The following is a 26221-nucleotide window of genomic DNA, read 5'->3' as shown; positions in this document are numbered from 1 at the left end:
GCGAATTCCATGAGAAGGAATGTGGACTTTGTGGAAGACAGCATCCCCTTTTATAACTTAGTCTTCCTTTGATTAAGATGGGCTGAGCATTTATAACACAAAGAACTTCACATAAATACAGGCAAGATGAAGAGATAGCTGAGATGCGGGTGCTTCCTGTGGTAGTGCAGCAGTGTGTTTGAGGAGGACGCCACGTCTGCTGAGGGCTTAGTGAGCGAGGTCTGTAGTCAGCTGGCTCAGCAGATGCTCAGCTGTGGCATAAATTTAAATTACAAACCTCAGTTTCTTCTACTTTAAAGATACTTACAAAGACACTAATACTTTTAAGGATTATATGGAGTAATTTGCCTATATATTACTGGTACAGACTATGTTTTCAAATGTTGTTAATTAAAAGTTGTTAATGCTGAATGGAGTATATTCTGCATTAGACGCTGAACAAAGAAAGTGTAGGGATTCAGAAGGTATTGACCCCTGTCCTGATTTGGGACAAAGTCAGGGAAAGTTTGGTTAGGATATGGCAAGCTTTTAAGATGTAGAAATAGTTAGCTATCATGTCTGTCTACCTGTCTACCTACCTGTTTATTTTTATTGTACAGAGGAGTAAACCCAGTACCTTATACATGCTAGGTAATTGCTCTTCCTCTGAGCTACTCCCCAGTCATTCTTACTTTTTATTTTGAGACCTGTTCTCATTAAACTATACAGTCTGTCTTGGAATTAGCTGTCTCCTGCCTTATGCTCTTGAATACCTGGGACTATAAACATGTGCCACCAGCACCACGAGTTAATGTACTTGGCTTGTTTCTAAGTTTTTACAGTTAATACTTTAATAATGCTTTGGCATCTGGGGTAAACATTTCTTTAAGACTGGGTGTGGTGACATAGGTCTGTATTCCCAGCAGTTGGGAAGGAGAGGCAAAGGAGAATCAAGAATCAGTGCTCTTCTTGGCTGTTGAGAGATTTGAAGATAGCCAGGCCATATGAAACTAAAAAGAAAATTTCTTAAACTTTTATTTTTATTTTTAAAATTATTTTGTTTGGTGATTATAAAATTTACCCACGTTATTTTCTCCTAACCTTCCCACATGCCCTTCATTGCTCTCTTTGAAATTCATAGCCTCTTTTTTCTTTAGTTGTTGTTGTTGGTGGTGGTGGTGGTGGTGGTGGTGGAGGTGGTGGTGGTGTATGTGTATTTCCTAAGTAAGTACAACCTTCTCAGTCTGTACAATGTTATTTGTGTGTTTTCAGGGCTGAGCAATTGGTATTAGATAATAATTGGCGTGCTCTTCACTGGACAAGACTGTTTCTCCCACTCTTGGTGTTACTTAGTTGCCCGTAGTTCTTTGTAGGGTTGAGGCCTTGTATGCTTTCCTTGTCCATTTTGTCATGTCTATTGCTGTTGTCCACGTTTAGCTCATGTTAGGCAGCCATGTTGGTAAGCCTTCGTAGGTGTAGTTTCTGACTTTACTGAAAGACACAGTCTCACAGCAAACTCCCTAGTCCCCTGACTCTTAACAGTCTTTCCTCCCACTTCTGCAATGACCATGAACTTTGGTTGTGGGAGTTGTATTGTTGATGCGTCCACTGGGTTCCACAGCTCTGCACTTTGACTAGCTGTGTGTGGTTCCTTCTGTGGCAAAGAAAAGGTCCTTGATGAGGCGTGAGAGTTATGCTTACCTGTGATTATAAGGGTAAATTTAGAAGATAGTTGGGAACTATGCTGGTTTAGTAAGGTTGGAGGTTCTTCTCCAAGATCCATGTTAGAATAAACTTAAAAGGTAAGACCTGATGGCTCATGCCCCTAATCTCAGCATAAGCAGTAGAGATGGGAGGATCAAGGCCAGTACCACATAAAGTTACCAAGGCCAGCAACAGCCGAAGATACCTTGTCTCAAGTCAAAACACCCAAGTGAACAAAAATATCCAAACTGTAAAGATAAATTTTTTAAGATAATATATAGCTCTCTTTTTGTTTTATTTTTTTTTGTTTGTTTTTTTGTTTTTGTTTTGTTTCAGTTCAGGGTTTCAGGGTTTCTCTGTGTAGCCCTAGCTGTCCTGGAGTACACCCTGAAAAGTAGGCTGGGCTCAGATTCAGATATCCACTTATCTCTCCCTTCTGAGTGCTGCAGTTAAAAGTGTGTATTACCACTGCGCAGAAAAATATATCTCTGAAAAATTGTAAGATGACTAAATTCCTTTTTATAAAATTTGATTTTTTTTCTTTTTGAGATTGCATATGCTGAACTAACCTTGCGCTCCCTTTGTAGTGAGGTTGAGCACAAACTCTGGGTCCTCGTCCCTCTACTTTGCAAGTGCTGGTATGCGAGTGAGCACTGCTGTGCCTGCTGTAGTGTGGATTTTTATACTCTCACCAGCATTTATGGAGTCCCGCTTTGCCTCAAGCTGAGGATTAATTTAAAATTAACTTTTATTTTTGCCAATTTTAAAGGTGTAAAATAGCACTGCCTGGCTTTCTTGTTTAGTACTTTAATCTATATTCATTCTGTATTCAGTCTATATTTGTTTTCATACCCTTATATGTTGGCTACATGATAATTAATATAATTCATAAATATGAAATTGCTATATATTGAGACAATTAGAACTTATATGTAAATATATGTATTACTGGTGTTTCAGTCATTCATAAATTTTAAAGATAAATATATTCCATGATTAAGAATGTTGTCTACGACCATACTACCCTGAACCCCCTGAACACGCCCAATCTCAGCTGATCTTGGGAGAATTGTTATTTTAAGCTAGATTTGGGGATTCATGCCTATAATTCTAGCGTTCAGGAGGCTGAGGCAGGAGGATTGTAAGTTCGAGGCCTGACTGGGAGACCTTGTCAAAAAAGAAAAAAAAAAAGAGAAAAGAGAAACAGTCAAACAAAGAAAATCAGTGCTAAATGGACTTACTGTAAACTTAACTTGTATATAGAAGACTTTTTTAAAAAAATCTATTGTGTATGTTCTTAAAGATTATGGTCACATATTGATGCACTTGTTGAAATGTGTTCTACACTCATAAATAATAACCAGAGAATCCCATGTTCATTGGCCTGCTCAGTGCTGTCAAGGTGGACTGTCTCAACATCAACTGCAGCCCTGTGAAGACTGTGATCGATGACCTCATCCAGAAGTTATTTGATCTGCTTGTGCTTTCTCTGAAGAAGTCCATCCAGAGTAAAGGCCTTTTCAGTTTCACTCTTACTGTGTTTTGTTTGTAGAACCATGGCTTCTGTAGTTATAAAACAAAAATCTCAGTTACAGCTTAAAATTGAGCTAGAATATCTTGAAAAATTTACTTAAAATAATAATTTGAAGAAAGTAGGAAAATTCTTATTCATTCTTAAACAGTATAAAAATTCCAGATTGTTTTATTATTTGAATTAGCACTAGTAATTAATTTGTTGCATGTATTTGAGAACAATAATAATATTGATGTCATATATTTATCTTTATTTCTTCAAATGGTAAGTTGAGATATTGCAACACTATTTAGAAGACTGGAAATGTTTCTGATTCTTAATAACAATAGCTAGGATTGATCACCTTTCAGTTTTTTTTCCTTTTCCTGGAAGTTTCATTAGTTTTTTTAAAGATGTGCAGAGTGCTTTCCCTGTATGTGTATCTGTTGCCCATGGAGATCAGAAAAGTGAGTTGTTCCTAAGAAGTGGAGTTACCGATGGTTGTGAGCTTCCGTGTGGTTGCTGGGAACTGAACCCTGGTGTTCTGGAAGAGCAGTCAGTGCTCTGAACTGCTGCGCTATTTCTTCTGCTCCCTTTCAAAAAATTTTAAGTACAATATAAAACAACTAAACTCTAATGGGAAAAATTCTGCATTTCAAACGTTTGTTACCTAAAGGCAAGTGATTGACTGTAACGTTCTTTACACCAAGGCACTCTTACTTCTGAGGGTTCTTCATTTAGTCATCATGTAACAGCTTTTTTGGTAATGATAATAGTAACCGTCTTTTTCAGCTCATATACATGAAATTGATACATTTGTTACTGAGGCTATGAAGGTCTTAACAGTTATACCTCAATCTGTGGAAGAAATAGGAGATACAAATTTACAGTATAGTAACCTGCAGGATCGGAGGCCAGAGGTGAGAATGCAAAACAAAGCAATTATTTTCATCTTTACTTTCTAGAGATGTATAAATTAGGTATTTTATGTGATTATTTAGACCTATGTAATCTCAACATTATAAAGAGGTCCGTGTAATGTCGTCCAACTGGGCAGCTGTGATTGGACTCATGGTATAGAAGTGGACCAGCAGTACTTTTTATTCCTTGTAGAGGTATTTGCAGCCTTTAAGATCTCGTGTATTAGAATAACGGTAGAGTAAGCAATCCAATCTTGTCTTCAGAACTGGAACCTTAGGGTGTGAATATCATGTTAGAACAGAGTTAGAAGAGACATACAGTGGGAGAGTTCACAGAGATGAGAGGCAAGATTGGCAAAAGGAGCAAGGCAGCATTGGCAGGACATTTCAATGACTAAAGCTTGGTTCAGAGTAAGAAGACTCAGGCAGTTTGTAAACTGCTTAGAAAAGGTAAAAAAGTCACTGTCGTGCTTCCAGTCCTCTTTCAGTAAGTATAGTGTACCTGACTTCTGTCTCTGGGGCCATTGTCATGAAGACCCCCTTTCTGTCCTGCGTTCAGGGCTCTGATGATGTAGATGCTGACCTTTGCCAAAGGCAGCTTCTGCATCTACGGAACTGTCCACTCTCCATGTGATTTCTGCCCCTGAGTCTGTTTATGTGCTAACCTTGGTTGTCAGCTTGACATCCCTGAGAAGAGGCAAATCTGAGTGTTTTCATGTCTACGTTCATCAGAAAAATTAGTCTGTATGTTTTCTCTTCTGTCTGTACCTGGCTTTGGTAGGAGACACACCTTTATCTGTTGTTCATAGTGGACTTGAGTTCACCATTAATGGAGTATGACCTTGAACTTCTAATTCTCTTGCCTTTACCTCTCAATTGCTATTTTTTTTACTAATTTCTGAAATTATAGTGTGTTAATAGTGAGCACCAGGAACCTTATAACTGGAACTTTAACAAATTTATTTCAAACAAAATTATAAAAATTTGATTTCATTTTAAAATAAAAATTTATATATAATACATTTATAATAATAAATTATCTATTATATAAATAGTAATATAATATTGTATACATTTATAGTATATGTATAATAAGAAAGTAATGAAATCATGACAGACTGATAAAATGATTGATCTTTTTTTCCTTTAACCCTCAGATTTTGCCCTTGTTTCAAGAAGCTGAAGACAAAAACAGGCTTTTGCGAACTGTGGCAGGTGGAGGGGTAGAGACAGTTAGCAATCTGAGAGCCAAGTGGGACAAATTCGAGCTGATGATGGAAAGTCACCAACTTATGATTAAAGATCAGGTGAAACCCTTTCATAATTTCAATATAGCCCAGTGTTAGGAGGTCACTGTTGCTATTGAAATTGATCTCCCCCCAGTTCCTTTTATAGTGTTTCCATGCTTTATGAAAATGACAGTTTCACATGGAGCATCCTCTTGATAGTGTTTCTCCATAAACTAGAATGATGTCTCTCATGCCGTAGTTATGTCAGAGCCCACACTTGCTGAATTAAATTCCTGCTGTCTGAGGTGTTGTCTAGGATGTTTTACTCTCCACTTGCTCCTTTGTGGGAATGAGGGAGAAGGAAGGGCACCATTTGGCTTCTAAGGTGTGGCCTGAGTTTGCACATGTCTATGTGAGGTCGCACACAGCCATTTGCCTGGAGTTGCATAAATCTACCTGAGGTTGAACATATCTCCCTGGTGTTTCACACGTCTATCTGAGGTTGCATAAGTCTACCTGAGGTTGTGCACATCTATCTGAGGTAGCACACATGTACCTGGGGTTGAACACATGTACCTGGGGTGGCACACATCTGCCTGTGGTTGCACACATCTGCCTAGGGTTACACACATTTGTCTGTGCTCTGTATCTTATTGACTAGTTAGTCTTTGCTCACAGCTGCAAAAGATACTGAGAAATAGTGTCCTTAGTTAATAATGTGCTTAGGCAGAACAGGAGCCTTTGAAAAATTTGCAGTTTCAATTTTATTTTTTACTTTATGTGTGTGGATGCTTTGCCTGAATGTGTGCCTGTGTGCATGCTGCTCCTAGAAGCCAAGAGAGGATGTTGGATTGATTGGAACTGAAGTTATAGACCATTATGAGCCACCATGTTGGGACTGAGAATCCCAAGTTCTCAGGAAGAGCAACCGTCCCTCCAGCACTTGAGCTGTTTTAAGATGCCCTCACTTTTGTTGATAATTGTAGGTGTGCTGTGAACTACAAGAATTGTTCAATGTTTGCAGTTGACACTTATTTCTCATAATTGTAAATTTCTATTCTAATTTTTCATTACTAGATTAGATAAAAAGCAGTCTTTTGGTGTTGATATTTTTCTCACTTTTCAACAAAAATGCTGAAAATGCTCGTGAGGTTCCATTGTGCTAAATGCTTTGCGCCTGGCCTACAGATAGAAGTGATGAAGGGAAATGTGAAGTCCCGCCTTCAGATCTATTACCAAGAGTTGGACAAGTTCAAGGCTCGCTGGGACCAGTTGAAACCTGGGGATGATATTATTGAAACTGGCCAACAAAATACCATGGATCAAAGCGCAAAGTCTATAAAGGAGAAAAAAATTGAGTTTGATGATCTGGAAGTCATAAGAAAGAAGCTAGTGTGAGTTTAACATTTAATGTCTTTGTACCAGGCTTCTTAGCTATAATAGCTGTTGTCTAATACCTGTCTTCATAAGCTTTCCAAGAATTAAGACTACGTGTAGCGCATGTACCATTGCATTCTTAGGAGCTGTGGTTGAGCTGTGTAAGGACATACAGATGCACTACAGAAAAGGAACTCCAGAGAGATTAGAGCATTAGTTTATAGGTTCAATGCAGAGGTTATACTATTTATTGGTTTGAACTCATGCTATTTAGACATGGAATAGTTAATTTTAAGAAAAATACTGCCATGCCTCTTTCAAAGATGAATATGGGTGTTGGGAAGATGAACATTGTGCAAACATGGGAAAATGTTTGAATCTTCAGCTTCTCCTACAGAGATGAGGTGTGACTTCTGCAATCATAGCCTCAATACTTGAAGTACATAAATGGGATAATGCTTAGACTGGCTCACTGGCTAGCCTATCCAGGATGTTTAACATCCCATTCAGAGGCATGCATGCACACACGTGCGTGCACGCACACACACACACACACACACACACACACACGCATGCACCACAATGTAAACACACATAATGCACACACACACACCACAATGTAAACACACATAATGCGCACACACACTCACACCACAGTGTAAACACACATAATGCACACACACACACACCACAATGTAAACACACATAATGCACACACACACACACCACAATGTAAACACACATAATGCACACACACACACCACAATGTAAACACACATAATGCACACACACACACACCACAATGTAAACACACATAATGCACACACACACACCACAATGTAAACACACATAATGCACACACACACACCACAATGTAAACACACATAATGCACACACACACACCACAATGTAAACACACATAATGCACACACACACACCACAATGTAAACACACATAATGCACACACACACTCACACCACAGTGTAAACACACATAATGCACACACACACACACACGCACGCACGCACAAGCATCTAGTAAAACAAATGATAAGACATATAGGAAAAATGTTTCTGACTTATCCTTATGGTCACAGTAAGTGTTAGATTTGTGCAGTGCTTTACATGTGGTCTGTGTGGGCTAGTGTAACCTAAGGTGAGTGAGTGGACCCTTTCTATCACACCTTTAAGTGGTACCATAGTAACAAGGTAAGATAAGATGCTTTGTCAGATCAGTCCATAGATGTACATAGCAAACATTTACATAGACATGGTAAACATGCAGATATCTTGACATGCACAATGTTCACATGATATCTTTAAAGAAGTGTGCACAGCACGAGTGAAGGAAAATCCTCACATGAAGTCAGCAACACCTCTGCACATTTCAGCTGCGGAACATGGCTAGGTAAATTGATAGCTGACAGTTTTCCTTTTCTATAAATTCAGAGTTTTGATTTTTATCTTTGTAGTGATGACTGCCATCATTTTGGACTAGAAGAGCCTAACTTCTCTTTGGCATATAGCATCTCTAAGGACATTGAAAGCTGTGCACAGATTTGGGCTCTTTATGAGGAGTTCCAGCAAGGACTCCAGGAAATGGCCAAAGAAGATTGGATTACTTACCGGTTTGATTCTAATGCAGTATTTATGTTCTTACAGTTTGCTCATTTTTTGATGAAGCATGGACTCTAATGAATTTTCATGTTCTTTTATAGGACTAAGATCTACATATTTGAAGAATTTTTGATTAACTGGCATGAGAGATTAAGGAAGGTTGAAGAACATTCAGTCATGACAGTGAAGTTACAGTCAGAAGTTGACAGATACAAAGTAAGGCTGTTTTCTTTTTTCTGAGACTTAAAAATGATATGCAGCCATTGCTATCTTTTTAAAAAGTATTTTTTAGTTTATTTTATGGATCTGCATATACACCCCCAGGCCAGAAGAGGCACCAAATCCCAGTGTAGATGGTTGTGAGCCACCATGTGGTTGCTAGAAATTGGGGCTGGAGAGATGGCTCAGCGGTTAAGAGCACTGATTGCTCTTCCAAAGGTCCTGAGTTCAATTCCCAGCAACCACATGGTGGCTCACAGCCATCTGTAATGAGATCTGGGGTCATCTTCTGGCCTGCAGGCACACATGCAGACAGAAAGCTGTATGATGTATACATAATAAACAAATAAATATTAAAAAAAAAAAAAAAGAAATTGAACTCAGGATCTCTAGAAGAGCAGACAGTGCTCTTAACCATTGAGCCATCTCTCTAGCCCCATTGTTATCTTTATGGTTAATATCTGGACCATAATTTAAACATATTTTTCAACTAAGTTGTTTCTTAATATGAAAAAAGGAAATAATTTAAATTATATAAAAATTATATTTCTACTACCAGTTGGAAAGCAATGTAACTATGGCCTTTAAAGTTTTTGGTTTTGTATCAATAGGGGTTATGTGTAGGGTCTTGCACAATAAAGGGGATTAAGCCAAGGGGCAGGCAAATGTACCAGCTGAGCTCTATATCAGGAGGACTTGTGGTTACCGTTGCCGTGTATATGTATCCCAGGAAGCAGGGCTATGTTCTGTCATGTTTTAAAATGCATTTAACTACAAATGGAATATATAGGTATTTACAGTACTATTTGATAAATAACTTTATATCATTAACTTTGATCACAAGATTATTAAATAACAGTAAGATTTCGTGCATTAAGATGAAAATGAATAACTTGTATTTTGCTAGGAAATTAACATATTTAATAGTAAGACTGTTCTTTACTTTTTTTTTCTAAAAGATTATTATTCCTATCCTGAAATATGTGAGAGGGGAGCATCTTTCTCCAGACCACTGGCTTGACCTTTTTCGTTTACTTGGCCTTCCTCGAGGGACTAGTCTAGAGAAACTACTGTTTGGTGACCTGCTCAGAGTCGCTGATACGATTGTGGAGAAAGCCTCAGACCTTAAAGTAAGGATTGCCTCTGCTAATTCATGCTTTAGCACCCATTCTTTCTTCTGTAAAGCAGTGACTGTTCTGTTGTTCCATTATTTGTAGTTGGTAATGCGTCATGCCTGTTTGGATGTGTTAGGTAAGGTTTTAGAGACTGGGAGAGGCCTCTCCCTAGAGAAAGAAAAATGTGAACTGTTAATACTTCTTTAGAGAAGCAAGTCAGCTCATGAGAAGTATTAGCAGATAAGAGTCATTTCACATGCAGTGCATTTATAGTTATGTGAAACACTGTGAGCAGAAGCTAGAGGACAAGAGGCCCCTCAGGGAAACTAGTGACCAGCTGGTTACCAACCAGGCTGGAAAGTATCTGGAGGAAAACGAAACTACACAGTTCTTTCAGGAACTGTGTGTTGTGTTTCGGCTATTCATAATAAAACAGGAAGCTTTTTATGCTTCATTATTTTATTTTTTACAAAAATGTAAAGCCTAGAATATGCTTGTTAATCTGTGGTTATGACATGATTCCGGCACAAAGTAATTATAGTTGTTAACTACATAGAAACAAAAGAATTTATGTTAAAGCCTTCATAATATTCTGATTGTTTTATTCTCCCAAACCTTGGTCTTTTTGAAAAGCCATATGTATTTGTATGTATGTATATTGTTTGTTGGGTTTTGTTACAGTATTTGTTACACTGTGCTGTTGAAGAGGACATGGAGTTCTTTGATCCTCCTGCCTGTACTTCCCAAGGGCTAGGGTTGTAGGCATGTGTGGGCCACCACACCTCTAAAGTATATTTCTTATCATTTATTTATGGGATAATTAATTTTGAAATAACAAGTATAAATCTTCTATGTTAATAGGATTTAAATAGTCGGGCACAAGGGGAAGTTACCATCAGAGAAGCTTTGCGTGAACTTGATCTATGGGGAGTTGGAGCAGTGTTCTCATTAATTGATTATGAAGACAGCCAGAATCGAACTATCAAGCTGATTAAAGACTGGAAAGACATAGTGAACCAGGTTGGAGATAATAGATGCCTTCTTCAGTCCTTAAAAGATTCTCCATATTACAAAGGATTTGAAGATAAAGTATCAATTTGGGAAAGAAAACTTGCACAGTTGGATGAGTACCTGCAGAATTTGAACCATATCCAGAGAAAATGGGTATATTTAGAGCCCATTTTTGGGCGTGGAGCTTTGCCTAAAGAACAGACACGCTTCAACAAAGTTGATGAAGATTTCAGGTCAGTACAGCTCATTAGACACAGTCATATGGAGACTCACACTGTAAAGTGCTTAGTCATCCCTGGGGCTGTCAGTGTGTTTGTGCTCAGCACTTCTCAGTGCTGATTTCCTCTTCCAGGGGCTTCTTTTTTTTTTTTTTTTTCTTTTTTTCAGAGCTGGGGACCGAACCCAGGGCCTTGCGCTTCCTAGGCAAGCGCTCTACCACTGAGCTAAATCCCCAACCCCTTCCAGGGGCTTCTTTAGGAAGCACTTTGGTCTCTCTGTGTCTTTCTCCATCCATCATATATGTACTTACATGGCTCTTACCCTAGACTCCCAGAGAACTAAGAAAGGCCTCTCATTTTCACTAGTGGAACTCTAAACATGCTCAGGCAATAGGCGGAACCAATTCTGCACCTCATACCTAGTCCTGCTCACTATTGTGCCCCTCTTGTGCCTCAGTAAATTCTGTCAGCTGGCTGTTGCTTGCAGGACATAAAAGGCATCTTGGCATCTCTCATTTCCTACAACTCCAAATTAAATTAAGGTTTCTATTGCTGTGATGAAACACCAGGACCAAAAGTAAGTTGGAGAGGAAAGAATTTATTTAGCTTACACTTCCACCTTTAAAGAAAAAATGGGAACTAAAACATGGCAGGGACCAGGAGGCAGGAGTTGATGTCTGCATCAGCTATGGAGGATGCTGCGCACTGGCTTGCTGTTACACGGCCTGCTCAGCCTACTTTCCACTAGAACTGAGGGCCATCAGCCTAGGGATGGCATCATCCACCATTCCCTGGGCCCTCACACACTGATCACAAATACAGAAAGTGCTTTATAGCTGGATATCATGAAGGCTTGTCCTCAACTGAGACTCGTTCCTCTGTGATAACTCCACTTTGTGTCAAATTGACACAAATTTAGCCAGTAACCTATTTAAATTTTGTTCTGTGAATAAACTTTTCTATGTTTAGTGCCCCATTGTCTTAAGGAGAAGTTAGATGTGTCCTTACCATTTCCCCAGCCTTTGCCGCTCTCCTTCAGGGTCCTGGGTGCATGTAGCTGTTTCCCAGGGTCTGAGCTAGAAACCCTTCCCTGTACTTACTTTCTCTCTTCATTTGTCTGCCTAGTAGCTAGGATCACTTCCCTAGAAAAGGCTTAAAGTATAGGTTGTCCTGTTAGTCACTGTGCCAACACTTTTTAATTTCCCTTTCTGGCATTTATTTTAAGGCCTTACTTAATGTCCCTATGTGTCACTGGACCATTAGTTCTAGGTCACAAGACGTAATATTTATGGAATGAATGAATTAAGAGGATTTGTAATATTTGATGAAAAATTGCAACAACATGGTTTATTAGAAGCATAATAAATTATCAACATAATAAATTATTGTTGCTCTTTATTTGAAGCAAGTGAAAAATATTTTCATCTAAACCAGAAACCTTAACATAAATGTGAAAATAACTTATATTTTGTAGATCAATAATGATGGACATCAGGAAAGACAGTAGAGTCACCACATTGACTACTCATGCAGGAATCAGAAACACTCTGCTGACGATACTTGATCAGCTTCAAAGATGCCAGAAATCCCTAAATGAATTTTTGGAGGCATGTTTGCTTATTTTAAATCTAATAGATTATAAAATACTTAGTATCATAATTACTGAAAAAAGAGAAAGCTTTTGTTTCTTTCTTTCTTTTTTTTTTTTTTTTTTTGTTTTCCTTTTCCCTTTCCATAGGAAAAACGTTCAGCATTCCCAAGATTTTATTTTATTGGTGATGATGACTTGTTAGAAATCCTGGGCCAGTCTACCAACCCGTCAGTGATTCAGTCCCATCTGAAGAAGTTGTTTGCCGGTAGGAATCAAAACTTTTCAACAAATAGTCTTAACTGTCTGATAGCTATGATGAGCTGCTCTTCACTACCACAGTTCATAGCCCAACTCTTAGCTACTAAAGCTAGTGAGTTAGCAAGTTCAGTGTGTGTGTGTGTGTGTGTGTGTGTGTGTGTGTGTGTGAGAGAGAGAGAGAGAGAGAGAGAGAGAGAGAGAGAGAGAGAGAGAGAGACTACTCTGTGATTAACGTGAGTATGCTTATGTGTGGTGCAGTAATGGTGTCTCTGAGAGAATTCAGCTCAGTTTTGTGATGCCATGCACAAAATGATGACATCTCCAAGTTAGAGGTGTTACTGAAGAGAATAGTGACACACAGAGGGAAGAGACTGTGCAAAGCCTAGAAGTGGAAGAATATTAAGGTTGATGTATTAGCACCCAATCCTATATCCAATAGGCCAGAGAGCCAAATCACCCTATTAAAAATGGGGTACAGAGCTAAACAAAGAATTCTCAGCTGAGGAATATCGAATGGCTGAGAAGCACCTAAAGAAATGTTCAACATCCGTAGTCATCAGGGAAATACAAATCAAAACAACCCTGAGATTCCACCTCACACCAGTCAGAATGGCTAAGATCAAAAACTCAGGTGACAACAGAGGCTGGAGAGGATGTGGAGAAAGAGGAACACTCCTCCATTGTTGGTGGGATTGCAAGCTGGTACAATCACTCTGGAAAACTGGACATAGTATACTTGAGGACCCAGCTGTACCACCCTTAGGCATATACCCAAAAGATGCTCCAACATATAACAAGGACACATGCTCCATTATGTTCATATCAGCCTTATTTATAATAGTCAGAAGCTGGAAAGAACCCAGATGTCCCTTAATAGGAAAATGGATACAGAAAATATTGTACATTTATACAATGGAGTACTACTCAGCTATCAAAAACAATGACTTCATGAAATTTATAGGCAAATGGATGGAACTAGAAAATACCATCCTGAGTGAAGTAACCCAATCACAGAAAAACACATGTGGTATGCACTCACTGATAAGTGGATATTTTCCCAGAAGCTCGAATTCCCCAAGATACAATCCACAGACCACATGAAGCTCAAGAAGGAAGACCAAAGTGCAGATGCTTCAGTCCTTCTTAAAAGGGGGAATAAAAATATTCATAGGAGGGGATATGGGGACAAATTTTGGAGCAGAGACTGAAGGAATGGCCATTCAGAGGCTGCCTCACCTGGGGATGTAGCCCATATACACACAGCTACCAAACCCAGACAACATTGCTGATGCCAAGAAGTGCATGCTGATAGGAGCCTGATATGGCTGTCTCCTGAGAGGCTGTGCCAGAGCATGACAAAGACAGAGGTGGATGCTTACAGCCAACCATTGAACTGAGAATGGGGTCCCCGTTGGACAAATTAAGAAAGAGATGGAAGGAGCTGAAGGGGCTTGCAACCCCATAAGAACTACACCAACCAAGCAGAGCCCCAGGGACTCAACCACTACTCAGAGAGTACTCAGGGAACAGACCCGGGGCTCCAGCTGCACATGGAGCAGAGGATGGCCTTGTTGGGCACCAATGTGAGGAGAAGCTCTAGGTCCTGCCAAGGCTGGATACCCCCAGTGTTGGGGAATGTCAGGGCAGGGAGGTGGAAAGTGGGGGGTTGTTTGGGAGGGGGAACACCCTTGTAGAAAAAATGGAGAGGGGGATGGGATAGGGAGTTTATGGTCGGGAGACTGGGAAAGGGAATAACATTTGAAATGTAAACAAAAAAATCCAATAAAAAATAAATTTAAAGAAAAAAGAAAGCCCATTATGTTGAGAGACCAGCAGATTATCATTGTCTGCAGAGAGAACAAGGAGACATTTAGTGGAGGGAGTCATCTATGTAGTGCAGAATAAGAACTGGGAATAAGAATGATTGCTCAGTGAAAAATGAGGCTGTCTGTCTACCTTCTTGCTGTTGGATCACTTTGCTTGGATATCTTTTGAGAAATTAATGAGCTTCCTTAGAAAGTAATGACTGACTTCTCATAGATACAGTATTGGAAAAGAGCTGTATTTTCAAATTAACTTTAAAAATAATTGTTTAGATCACTTTTATTTATAGTAAGATCAGTAAACTATAGCACATGAGCCTTGGCTATCTTACTATCTTTATAAAAATAAAGTTTTATTCAAACATAGTCAAGCAAATGGCTTTGTGTATTGACTGTAGTTTGCTTTGTGTTCTGAATTTTGACTTGTCATTGACAGAAACTGGCCCATGAAATCTCAACTAGTCTACCTATTCCCTACAAATATGTATTCCTTTACTTGTCTCTGTCCACCACTTTCAGATACAAATGTTTCCAGCATCTCAGAGAACCCCTCAGGCGGACATGTTGCTGGTCTTCCCATGCCACTGCCCACTCACTGACTCACTTGCACAGATTAGATTCTGACACCTTTAGAGTAAGCAGCATCCTCCCTGTGTAGTTGCCTTTCTTCAGGGTCACATTTACATGTGTAATGCTGGATGCAGCTAGGAAAAGGATCAGGTCCTGCACACTGTTGGCGATGTGCATCTGAGGTCTCATTGGTAGGTGGCATTTGTGGCTTAGAGAGATGGCTTTATCATACCTAGAGCTGCATGGTCTAAATGGGCCGATGCCTCAGGCTCTCTATGCACAGTCACAGTGAATGTTTATCTAGGTGGCTTTGGAACCATTTCTACTTTGCTCCCTCAGGACCTGTTGAGTTATTTCTACCATTGGCTTACATTACTCAAGCTATTTCCTGCTAATGAATGTCTTTATTCACTGTTTGGGTTTTTGTATTATTTCAGTTTTGGGTTAAGATAAACTTTATATGTTTTTCTGGATATATTTTTTCAATGGATAAATATTTAGTTAAAGTAAGTGTTTATTAAGTCTTTATGTGAAACTTTTCAGAGTTATTAAGAGATTGTGATATTCTAGTCCACTGCCTAGAATATATGAGAGTTAAGAGTCCTGATGGATTTCTATGTGTTAGTTGACTAGACTGACTGAAAACATCTTCCTGGAGAAGATGAAATTGGATAAATTTACATATAGTCAAGCCAGATGTCTGTCTGTATAAATAGTAAACAATCAGGACATAGAGTTATGGTTGGATATTAATAAAATATTTTAAATTAATAGTAAGAGTACCCAGTGACAGTATTTTTTCTTCATTATGACATTTAAATACAAGGGTTGCTACTTTATATGTTCTATCATGTATATTACAATGTTGCTGTATTCATTTGAGTACATAATGTGGTGTGTGTGTGTATGTATGTGTGTGTCTGTTGTGTGTGGTGTGGGTGTGTGGTGTGTAGTGGGTGTGTGGTGTGTGCGTGTGTGCGTGTATGTGTGTGTGGTGTGTGGTGGTGTGTGTGTGTGTGTGATGTGTGGTGTGTGTGGTGTGTGTGGTGTATGGTGTGTGTGTGGTGTGTGTATATGTGGTGTGCAGTATGTGTGTGTGTATGTGTGTGTGGTGTATGGTGTGTGTGTGGTGTGTGTATATGTGGTTTGTAGTATGTGTGTGTATGTGTGTGTGGTGTGTGGTGGTGTGTGTGTGTGTGAGATGTGTGGTGTATGGTGTGTGTGTGGTGTGTGGTGTATGTAAATGTGGTGTGTGGTGTGTGTGTGTATGTGTGTGTGTGTGGTGTGTGGTGTGTGTATGTATGTGGTGTGTGGTGTGTGTGTGTATGTGTGTGTGGTGTGTGTATGTATGTGGTGTGTGGTGTGTGTGTGTATGTGTGTGTGGTGTGTGGTATGTGTATGTGTGGTGTGTGGTGTGTGTGTGTAGCATATTCCTCATAATCTGCTAATCCTTTTGGGTTTCTATTGCTATTTTCAGTTAGGTTGGTGTGTGCAGTGCTTGGGCTGTGCTCCTGAGCCTTGACTGGTGGCGGAATGCTGAGCACCAATTGCGTCTTCAGCACAAGGGTTGCTTCTGTGTTGTAGGTATCAACAGTGTGTGCTTTGATGAGGAGTCCAAACATATAACTGCAATGAGGTCACTGGAGGGAGAAGTGGTACCTTTTAAGAGTAAAGTTCTCCTATCAAATAATGTAGAGGTGAGCAGTTCTGTTTCACAAAATGAACCATGAAATTTATATCAACCCATTAGTCAATTTGTAAGGTAGAATTAGTTGATTTAGGTCTTTTTGGAAACTTATTCTTTATCTTCAAAAATATTTGGTCTTTGTAGCGCCTAAAAGTTATGATAGTAAAAAGTATGGATTTTTGGTTTTTTAAATACATCAATTAATTCTGTAAGGAACTTTAGTTGTAGACTGAAAAACACTTTAATATTAATTTTAGGCACATATCGTGTCAGCAGTATGACTGAGAGGCCATTTTCATAGAGGGAAATGGGGTTCTTAATTCTTATTGCAAAGAAATTCTTTTGAAAATTAAAGGGAATGTTTTGCCTTAAATGTACTAGGAAGTTTGTGAAACTTATGTCTTAGTTGTCTTTTGTTTTGTGTTTTTGTCTTTTTTTTAATATTAGTTTTAAGAGATAAATTGACAGCAACAATAGTTTGTATCTCTTTCATTTGTAGTCTTCAGTCTGAGAACTGATTCCTGGTTAGGCCTTACCATTCTATTGGATTTCAAATACATAAGGTGATTGAAAGCACTGATGTTTGCTAAGGAACTATAGTTTTGCTTATGAGTTTGTATTTTTCTTTTCTCATAGTTTTGTTGGCACAGTGGGAGGAGGAGCTTAAGTTCTAGGATCTGGACTAGATCAGTTATGGCAGCAAAGTGGAAGTTGAAGTTCTGGGAGTAAAAGTAGGGCCTTTTTTATATCCCTTCTTGCTTCTGAATAATGGCACAGAGACCTTTCTATTTCTAATAAGAGCTTCTGGCACTATAGCTGCGCAGATACCGAGCTATTCTAATTGACAGTGTTGGCCTGGCCTACTTCTCACCATGTGGCCCATTACCTGCAAGCTTAGTCTTGGCCTTGCACCTCCTTCATTCATGTCTGAATGGAGACTTTGTGGGTCCTACATGAGACCCTCTTGAGTCCCACTGTCTCCTCTCCTGCCCAGCCATAGTCTGCTCAGCCCTTTATTTTAACCTATCAGAAGGTGATGAAGTACAGTATTTAACAAAACACTGAGCCATACCAAAGTCTGTAATGCAGCCAGATCTCTGAGTACAAAAATCTTCATTTGAATACACAGAGCCCAAAAACATCCTCCAATACTACACCGAGAAATTCTCTCTGCAGACTTACTTCTTAAGTTTACCTATGATTGTAGTGTTTGTACATATATTTTTTATATGGTAGACTAGTAAGTAGTGATTGATAGTTGCTGTTTTTTCTTCTGCTCTCATTATGTAACTGTGTGTGGGGAGAAGGTAGTGGCAGTGCTGAGAATCAAACCTTGTACATAGTAGGCCCTGTTCCCTCACTGAGTGACAGTCCTCATACATTTTAACTTAAATTTCATTATGTTACCTATAAGCAAGTGTGTAGATAAATATGTTATTGAGACATTGAAATAAGATCAGCTTACAAGACATCCTGATCCCTCCTGAAGTATTTTCATCCTGATGGGGCAGCCCTTTCTGTGGTTATACTTTTCCAATGACTATTTCTCCAGGAGACTTAGGTAACCCATGGCTTTACTACTTTATCTATTCAATTGGGTAATAATAAAATTGTCATATAGATTTTTATAACATACTAGTCAGGGATTGTCAGACCTGGCTTCAAAGGGTGAGTGTTCACACTCAATATTGTCTCAAGAACTGAAAAGAAACAAAACAAAAACAACTGTTTTTCTCAAATTTTTAGCTAATATAGAATGATATAGCACTCTGCATATGAGGGGTTTACACGTCTCTTCTGCATTGAAAGACTGTGTTCAGGCATAAACTGTGGGTTTATTGCATAACTCCTGCATATTATTTTTTCCATTCACTTTCAGGCATGGTTGAATGATCTGGCTTTGGAAATGAAGCAAACTCTGAAACAGTTGTTGAAAGAATGTGTTACAGCTGGGCGAAGTTCACAAGGTGCAATTGACCCATCTCTCTTCCCTTCCCAGGTGAGGGACTGTGTTTGGGATGTGTTCGGCGTGAGTCTTCTGGCTCAGATAGCTGGCATCTCTGTTCTCTGTCCAGTACTTAGCAACTGCGTGCGTGCGTGCGTGCGTGCGTGCGTGTGTGTGTGTGTGTGTGTGTGTGTGTGTGTATTCCTTTAAACCTAGATTGGCCATCTTCCCTCCAGGCTATTTGTAGACTTTGTCACATCCCCAGGCGAGACAAAGAAATGAGGTGGTTGGAATTGGGCAGAAGCTAACTTCCTGCCTCAGGTGTTGAGTCCATCTTCAATGAAGAAGAGGGGGTACTACTGCTACCCCTACCCCTCTCCCGTCTTATAGCAGCATCTCAGAGGCTGGAGCTGGGAGGAACTTAGCTGACATAACAGTGAACTGGAGTACTGGCTAGGAGCCTTCTGAAGGCTGGGCCACATGGTAGGTTATGGAGACAGCTGCACGTGAGTGTTGGCAGCAGTGTGTCCCTGCAACACTGTCCTAGGCTGAGATTGATGGAGCACCAGTCATGATTGTGTACAGGATGCTGCTGTGTAAAGGTTTTGTTCATACTCATGCTAATAGCTGTAGGTCATTCAAGGGTTAGCTCTTAGATAAACATTGAAATTGTGTAAGTTCTCACAGAATAATGTGTGCAACATCTTGCCATCAAGGCAGGATGGCTTGGGTTTGATTCCACGGGCTAATGGTGCAAGGAGAGTGGAATCAGAAGATAATATATGGAAATTTTCTTCTGAACTTGACATGTGGGCTGTGGGGCACACACATATGGGCACGTACAATGTAGTTTTGTATCAACTGAATGGAACTGTAGTACAGCATCTATCTCTAGGCCCTGATTCCGACAGTCTTCCGTTGTTTTTCCTGAGAAGGTGAAACCAGCGATACAGGGATACCATGACACGTGCATTGCACAAGGATACCATGACACGTGCATTGCACAAGGATACCATGACATGTGCATTGCAAGCCATTATTTTCTAAGATCTTTTAGTGTTTGTCTTTTATTGTTCATAAGTCTGGAACTGATACTAAGATAGAGTTTGAAAACTAGGTTTAACTTTTAAGGTTTAAGGTTAACTAGGTTTAAAGTTGAGGTTTAACTAGGTTTTTAGAATAGTTTAAACAAAAACAAGTGGGTATATGTAAAGGTATATGTATTGTAATACTGGTGCACTTGAAATCAGACTGAAGCATGAATACAAAATGACCTAATCTCTTAAATGTGAACTACTTGAGCTTATCCAAAACATTCAGAACATTCACTGAAAACAGATACCATTTCATGTGGAAAGTCTTTTCCTTGGGTAAAGAGTCCATGCTCTTTTTAACCATCCTGGTTTTTGTTTAGTAATATAGGTATGTGTTTGTAGGCCAAAGGATCCTTGGCAGGACTTTTCCTTAGGACTTGTACTTTTTCTTACTCTTTAACAGATACTGTGTTTGGCTGAGCAGATCAAGTTTACTGAAGATGTAGAAGATGCCATCAGGGACCACAGTCTCCACCAGATTGAAGCACAGCTCGCAGCTAAGTTGGAACGCTACACCAGTGTTGACACAAGCTCTGAGGACCCAGGGAATTCAGGTAGTGTGGAGCGTGTGAGCGCTCTGTTGTTATTCTGCCTGTGCCATGTGCCTATACTGCACATATACCCACCCACCTATACTGCACATAGCTTTGATGACTCAGTGAATTAGTCTACTTGAGCCTCCCTTTCCTTCTTTACTTCCTTTTTTTTGTTCTTTTTTGTTTTTTGTTTTGAGACAGGGTTTCTTTCTTAGAACTTGCTCTGTACACTGGGTGGCTCTGCCTCCCAAGTGTTGGGATTAAATGTGTGCCATCATGCCTGGCGCACAGGTAACTTTGTCTTCTTCTCTGAATCAGTATATACTACCTGAAGTGGGATGTCAAACCTTACCCATGTAAGTTTCCTTAGCCATCTCATGTGCTACGTTTATATAATGTAAGTGTATATAATTTATATAAGTATTGATATGATGTAAGTATTCCGTGAGAGTATAATTTTGGCTTTCAACTCTAATATGTATTTTAAAGACTGAGAGGAAAAGGCTGACTGACTCCTTGTACCTCAGTACATACCCTTTCTGTGGCACGCCCCTTGGTCCTGATACCAGGCTGGTACTGTTCCTTTGCATCTTGATAACTTTTAGGTGTCTGTGTTATAGTAGGGTGCTCAGCAGTTAGTGTGCATCTTTCTGAAGGTGTTTCCATTCTCTCAACACTTGGAAATATCACTATTCCACCTCATTTTTGCTTTGTGTTTTCTGACTAATGAAGGACAGTTGTTTGTCTATAAACAATGTTCTTACATATACAATATATTACATACGTTAAAGCAATGTCATTTCTATAAGGGGAATGAGTTGGGAAATAGGGTTGGAAGGGGGGTTGAATCTGTAAGGAGTTGGAATAGCGAGGGGGTAAATATAATCAAACATTAAATTCTTAAATATTTAATGAAAGTATTATATGTTTTTATTGAAGCTAGCAAAATCTCTGGTTTGCAGTTGTCATCTATAAAATTTGTATTTAGCTCAGGCCTTTTTTACATCTTTGCTGACATTGCTCCATTCGTCCCAGGAGAACTTGTTCCCTCCTGGCATGCGGGCTGCTGTCTGAGGCCAGCCTGATGAGCACCTGATCCTAGAGTGTAGTGTTCTCACTTCCTGCCCTGTCGGCACTATTTGAATTGTGTTTAGAGTCTTCCCTAGTTCTCTTCTTTGGTATTGGTGCCAGGCAACTGTCTCTTCTGACATAGGTTCAGAGGGTTCTTTGAGTGTTAAATAATTAGGAACTGTATCCTGGGCATTTCTTGTTTGTTTGTTTGTTTATTCACCTCTTCCCAGCTTACCCTGCCCCCCCCCCCATGCCTCTTCTTTTCCCCAGGTCCTCCCTTGTTTTCCTTCAGAAAAGAGTAAGGCTGGACGAGGCACCCCAGGAGGAGGGAAAGGGTCCCAACAATAGGCAAAAAAGTCAGAGATTCCCTCATTGTCACTGTTAAGAGTCCCACAAAACCACCAAGCTACACAGTTAGAACATGCAGAGTCCATCTCAGATCCATACAGGCTCCCTGATTGTCAGTTCAGTCTCTGAGCTCCTATGATCCCTGCTGAGTTGATTCTGTGGGTCATGTTCTCATGGTGTCCTCAATCCTGTCTCTGGGTCCTGCAATCCCCATCCCCATCTCTTTGGGGTTCCCAGAGTTTTGCTTAATGATTGGCTGTGATTCTCTGCATCTGCTTCTGTCAGTTGCTGAATGAAGTCTCTCTAAGGTGAACTTTATTGCTTTTGCACGTTTTCTTATTTCTTATTGACTTTCTGTTTTGCATGTGTCTTGTTTTATCGCAATATTGCAGTGTATCTTGAAGTCACCATTCAGAGTCCTTCACATAGCATATGTGTGTACATGATGGGACTCATATTAACGTATCTTTTTTTTTATGTGTAGAATCAGGAATTCTGGAGCTTAAGCTTAAAGCACTAATTCTTGATATTATTCATAATATTGATATTGTGAAGCAATTAAACCAAGCACAAGTTCATACAACTGATGACTGGGCTTGGAAGAAACAAGTTAGATTCTACATGAAAAGTGACCATACATGCTATGTTCAAATGGTGGATTCTGAACTTCAGTATACATATGAGTACCAGGTAGGACTTTCGCTAGAAGCATTTGATTTTTCTGGGTAGAAACTATTTAAAGGAAATTGCTATTGGGAAACAATTAATTTTGTTTTAGTTTGTTTCTGTGTTTTGTGTCAGAATTTGGAAGGTTCTATGTAAGGATTATTCTACTTATAGAAATGTTGACATCACTGAATTCTCTAAAATGTATCTTTCCTATGAGGAGCGTTCATGTTTAATTTCATGTTGCCTTTAATTCAGGAGAGTTGTATAGGCAGCTCCATTGGGGTGGCAGAGCTGTGCAGCTTCCCAGGCACTGTGATTACCCATGTGCTACCATGTGTTTGCTGATGTTTCTGTTTGAAAAGAAAAGGCTTTTAAGATAAAAGACCTAATTCATATTTTTTTCCCAAAAATATCCAGTTGTATCCTTCCTGCTTTTTTTATTATAATGAATCAATGATCAGAATAATCATGTCAGGGTTACAACTAGTTAACCTTCTAAAAGGATACAACAACATTCTACAAATGGCTGAAGGACCTAGAGTGTCCTTCTATACAGCATAGAAAACTTGACAATCGTTTTCTAAATTAATCATTTTAATAAGAATTTTAAAGACTATGTTTGCTTTGAGGCATTAGGAAATAAGTTATGTGAGTTAACAATTATGAAGTGGCATATTCCTGTGTAATAGCTATTTGGATCTGTTCGTCTTAGCATTATCTTTGTGCCCTCATTAAGAATGAAAGACTAGAAACTTGACCCTGGTTAAGCCTTTCAGGTTATAATGAAATGTACGTTTGAGAAATACTGAAAGTTTATTTCAGGTTCTGCTTTTCAACATTATTTCACTAAGGAAAAATTTAAACCTGTGTGCTGTGCATGAGGTTTTTGACTTATAGGGAGTAGAACGTGAGCGAACTAACACCATGCTTCCCTTATATAGGGTAATGCACCCAAGCTGGTTTATACTCCACTGACAGACAAGTGCTACCTAACTCTCACTCAAGCCATGAAGATGGGACTTGGAGGGAATCCCTATGGACCCGCTGGGACTGGAAAAACTGAGTCAGTAAAGGCTCTAGGTGGACTTCTTGGGAGACAAGTTTTGGTTTTTAACTGTGATGAGGTAAAAAAAAAATCAAAACATACTGCGTTAGATATCTGGGTTATTTTTCTTGTATGTACATGTGAAAGATTTAGTTTTTAAATCACTAGAGTAGTGGTAATGTCTTGCTGTATTGTCTATGAAGGCCACAAACTCCTGGACCTGTGTAGTCCTTTCTCTGGTATCGCAAGTCACCAGCAGCATAAGTTTAACCATCACGTTTACTTTCAGATCATTCTAGTTATACATAAATTAAACAAAAGTCTTGTTTGAATTGACAAGATGTGGAGAGTTTGTACACTGTATAGTTTCAAACTTAATAAGGAGAATTATTTTGAAGAAACATTTTAAAATGTATAATGAGTGTTTCTATTACACTGGAGAAAATCATTTTTAACAAGGATAATACTGAATTAGAAAGAAAAAAACCCTAAATATATCTTAGTACTTTTAACATTTAGTGTAAGCTTTTTATTCTGACTTAAAAAGGCCTGAAATGAAGTCTCTAGTTCTGTGTTCTTATGAGGAAGTTCCTTGAAAGTGTCCTGAATTCTGAAGGAGTAACTTCTTTTCTTTGCCCCCCTGACTCTCAGACTTTGTTGACACAGAATCTCTCTGTGTGGCCCAGGTTGGCCTGGCATCCGCATTACGTTGGCCCCTACTCCAAGGGCTAGCATAACAGGCATGCGCCACTATTCTTGTCTATAAATTTTTATTTTAAAAGCAAAGCAAAGTACAGGCAATGCTTGCAGGTGAATGATCATCTGTTGTCAGTACAGAATAACAGATTATTTCTAGCACTAGAGATTTTCATCATTTTTAATGAAAACTTTTTATTTTTTATTTTTTCAGGGCATTGATGTGAAATCAATGGGGCGGATATTTGTTGGTTTGGTGAAATGCGGGGCCTGGGGTTGCTTTGATGAGTTCAATCGACTGGAAGAAGCTGTTCTTTCAGCCGTTTCCATGCAGATCCAGACCATTCAGGATGCTTTGAAGAACCACAGAAGTGTGTGTGAGCTGCTTGGCAAAGAGGTAGGGGACACCTCATGCGACTGGCTTCACTCAGGCACTGGCACTGGTCTTAGGTCATTGCTGCTGTGACTTATGTGACTAGCTGCTCTATCTGAAACGGCTTTCAGGTTTCTAAAGTGTCATGTGCATAGAGAGCTTTAATGTCTGGTTGAAAGCTCAGCCCAGTCTTTGGAAGCAGGTGCTGCTGGTCTGCTTTGGGGATGAGTAAACCAAGGCTTGACAGCGAAAAGTAGAGGAGTCCTCGGTGTGAATTGTTTGTGTGCTTTTCAGAGGTTACACTTTTAATCACTATTTGATACAGAATGAGTTATCTATTCTTAAACTTGAAAACTTGTTAGGAAAAATTCACTATAATACAGGGGGTTCCTGAGCTGTGCATTATGTATTACATAAGGCTGTGCTTAGTATATGGAGACTACTTTTACTAAGATGTTAGAATTATGCATAGAAATTCTATTACAATAAAATTTCTCATTTTAAAGTCTTTGATACATATACTCTAAATTAATATTCCAGGTTGAAATAAATGCCAATTCTGGAATTTTTATCACCATGAATCCCGCTGGAAAAGGTTATGGAGGAAGACAAAAACTTCCGGATAACCTTAAACAGCTCTTCAGGCCAGTGGCAATGTCGCGTCCAGACAATGATCTCATAGCAGAAGTAATTCTGTATTCAGAGGGCTTCAAAGATGCTAAAGAATTAGGCAGAAAGTTGGTCGCTATTTTCAACCTATCTAGGTGGGTTCATCCATTTTAATGTTCACGTTTTGTGTTTCCAGTGTATGTTCATTTTTTTATATCTTTCTAGTTTATGCAATGAGCTTGTTGGTCTTTTTATTATAATGTGAATACAATGTATTTTATTTCAAATAATAATAAAACATCTGTATTAAACTATTCTTTTTCTTAATTGTCATTAACTTGATAAAAATTTTCTCCACAATATTTGTATTGAACTGTTGTGACTAAATGGTTATTTCACCAGTTTCCCAGCTCTTCAGAGGGATGATTTCATGTTTTGATTCTATTCATATTTTTACTAGATAATAGGGAATAATGTTAAAGGTGGGAGAGTAAGCTGGGTTATCAAAGAGTTTATGAGTGACAATAATAGTTCATTTTATGGCTTCATTAAGATAATGATCTGTTCATGATGAGTTTATCTCGTTTATTGTGATGCTCTCTCTTCAGTTGCTTTCTTGAGTGATTATTTGTGTAATTGTTTTTTCATGTAAATTAATGAAATTCTGGTATTAATTTCTATGTCTCAATCTATATTTCTTTGGATGTGATGCTAATAATTTCATGGAAGATTAACCTTTTCTTTATCATTACCTCAGGGAACTTTTGACTCCTCAGCAACATTATGACTGGGGACTGAGAGCTTTGAAGACAGTTCTAAGAGGAAGTGGGAATCTTCTGAGACAGTTGAAGAAAAGTAGCACAAAACAAGATGGTATGGGTGATTATTCTAATTAAAATACTTAGTTTTAGAAACATGTTTTAATTTTGAATGGTTTGTATTGCTGAAAGGTTGATACAATGTAGACAATTTCTATAAACCTTGCAGAGTTAGTTTATTTTTAAC

At 38.9% G+C, this 26221-nt stretch overlaps 1 protein-coding gene across 5 annotated transcripts in view; it reads left to right on the top strand.

Annotated features, from left to right (window-relative positions):
- Dync2h1 (dynein cytoplasmic 2 heavy chain 1) overlaps positions 1 to 26221 on the top strand; it is a 221001-nt gene that overhangs the window by 30080 nt on the left and 164700 nt on the right. For all 5 annotated transcript variants that reach the window (XR_015626948.1, NM_023024.2, XM_087563631.1 and 2 more), the window contains 18 exon segments: positions 3076 to 3191; positions 3989 to 4116; positions 5274 to 5423; positions 6534 to 6739; positions 8194 to 8349; positions 8440 to 8554; positions 9517 to 9687; positions 10534 to 10916; positions 12376 to 12508; positions 12640 to 12757; positions 16728 to 16840; positions 18710 to 18829; positions 20273 to 20423; positions 22309 to 22514; positions 23435 to 23617; positions 24449 to 24631; positions 25148 to 25371; positions 25974 to 26089. Coding sequence is in view for 4 of the 5 variants with exons in the window: in NM_023024.2 (NP_075413.2) it covers positions 3076 to 3191; positions 3989 to 4116; positions 5274 to 5423; positions 6534 to 6739; positions 8194 to 8349; positions 8440 to 8554; positions 9517 to 9687; positions 10534 to 10916; positions 12376 to 12508; positions 12640 to 12757; positions 16728 to 16840; positions 18710 to 18829; positions 20273 to 20423; positions 22309 to 22514; positions 23435 to 23617; positions 24449 to 24631; positions 25148 to 25371; positions 25974 to 26089 (2972 nt within the window). In the remaining variant the exon portion in view is untranslated.

This window comes from Rattus norvegicus, chromosome 8 (genome assembly GCF_021556685.1).
Source record: "Rattus norvegicus strain SHRSP/BbbUtx chromosome 8, alternate assembly SHRSP_T2T, whole genome shotgun sequence".
Classification (NCBI taxonomy): Eukaryota; Metazoa; Chordata; class Mammalia; order Rodentia; family Muridae; genus Rattus; species Rattus norvegicus.
Note: the sequence above shows the minus strand (reverse complement) of the source record. Positions and strands in the feature narration are given on the sequence as shown.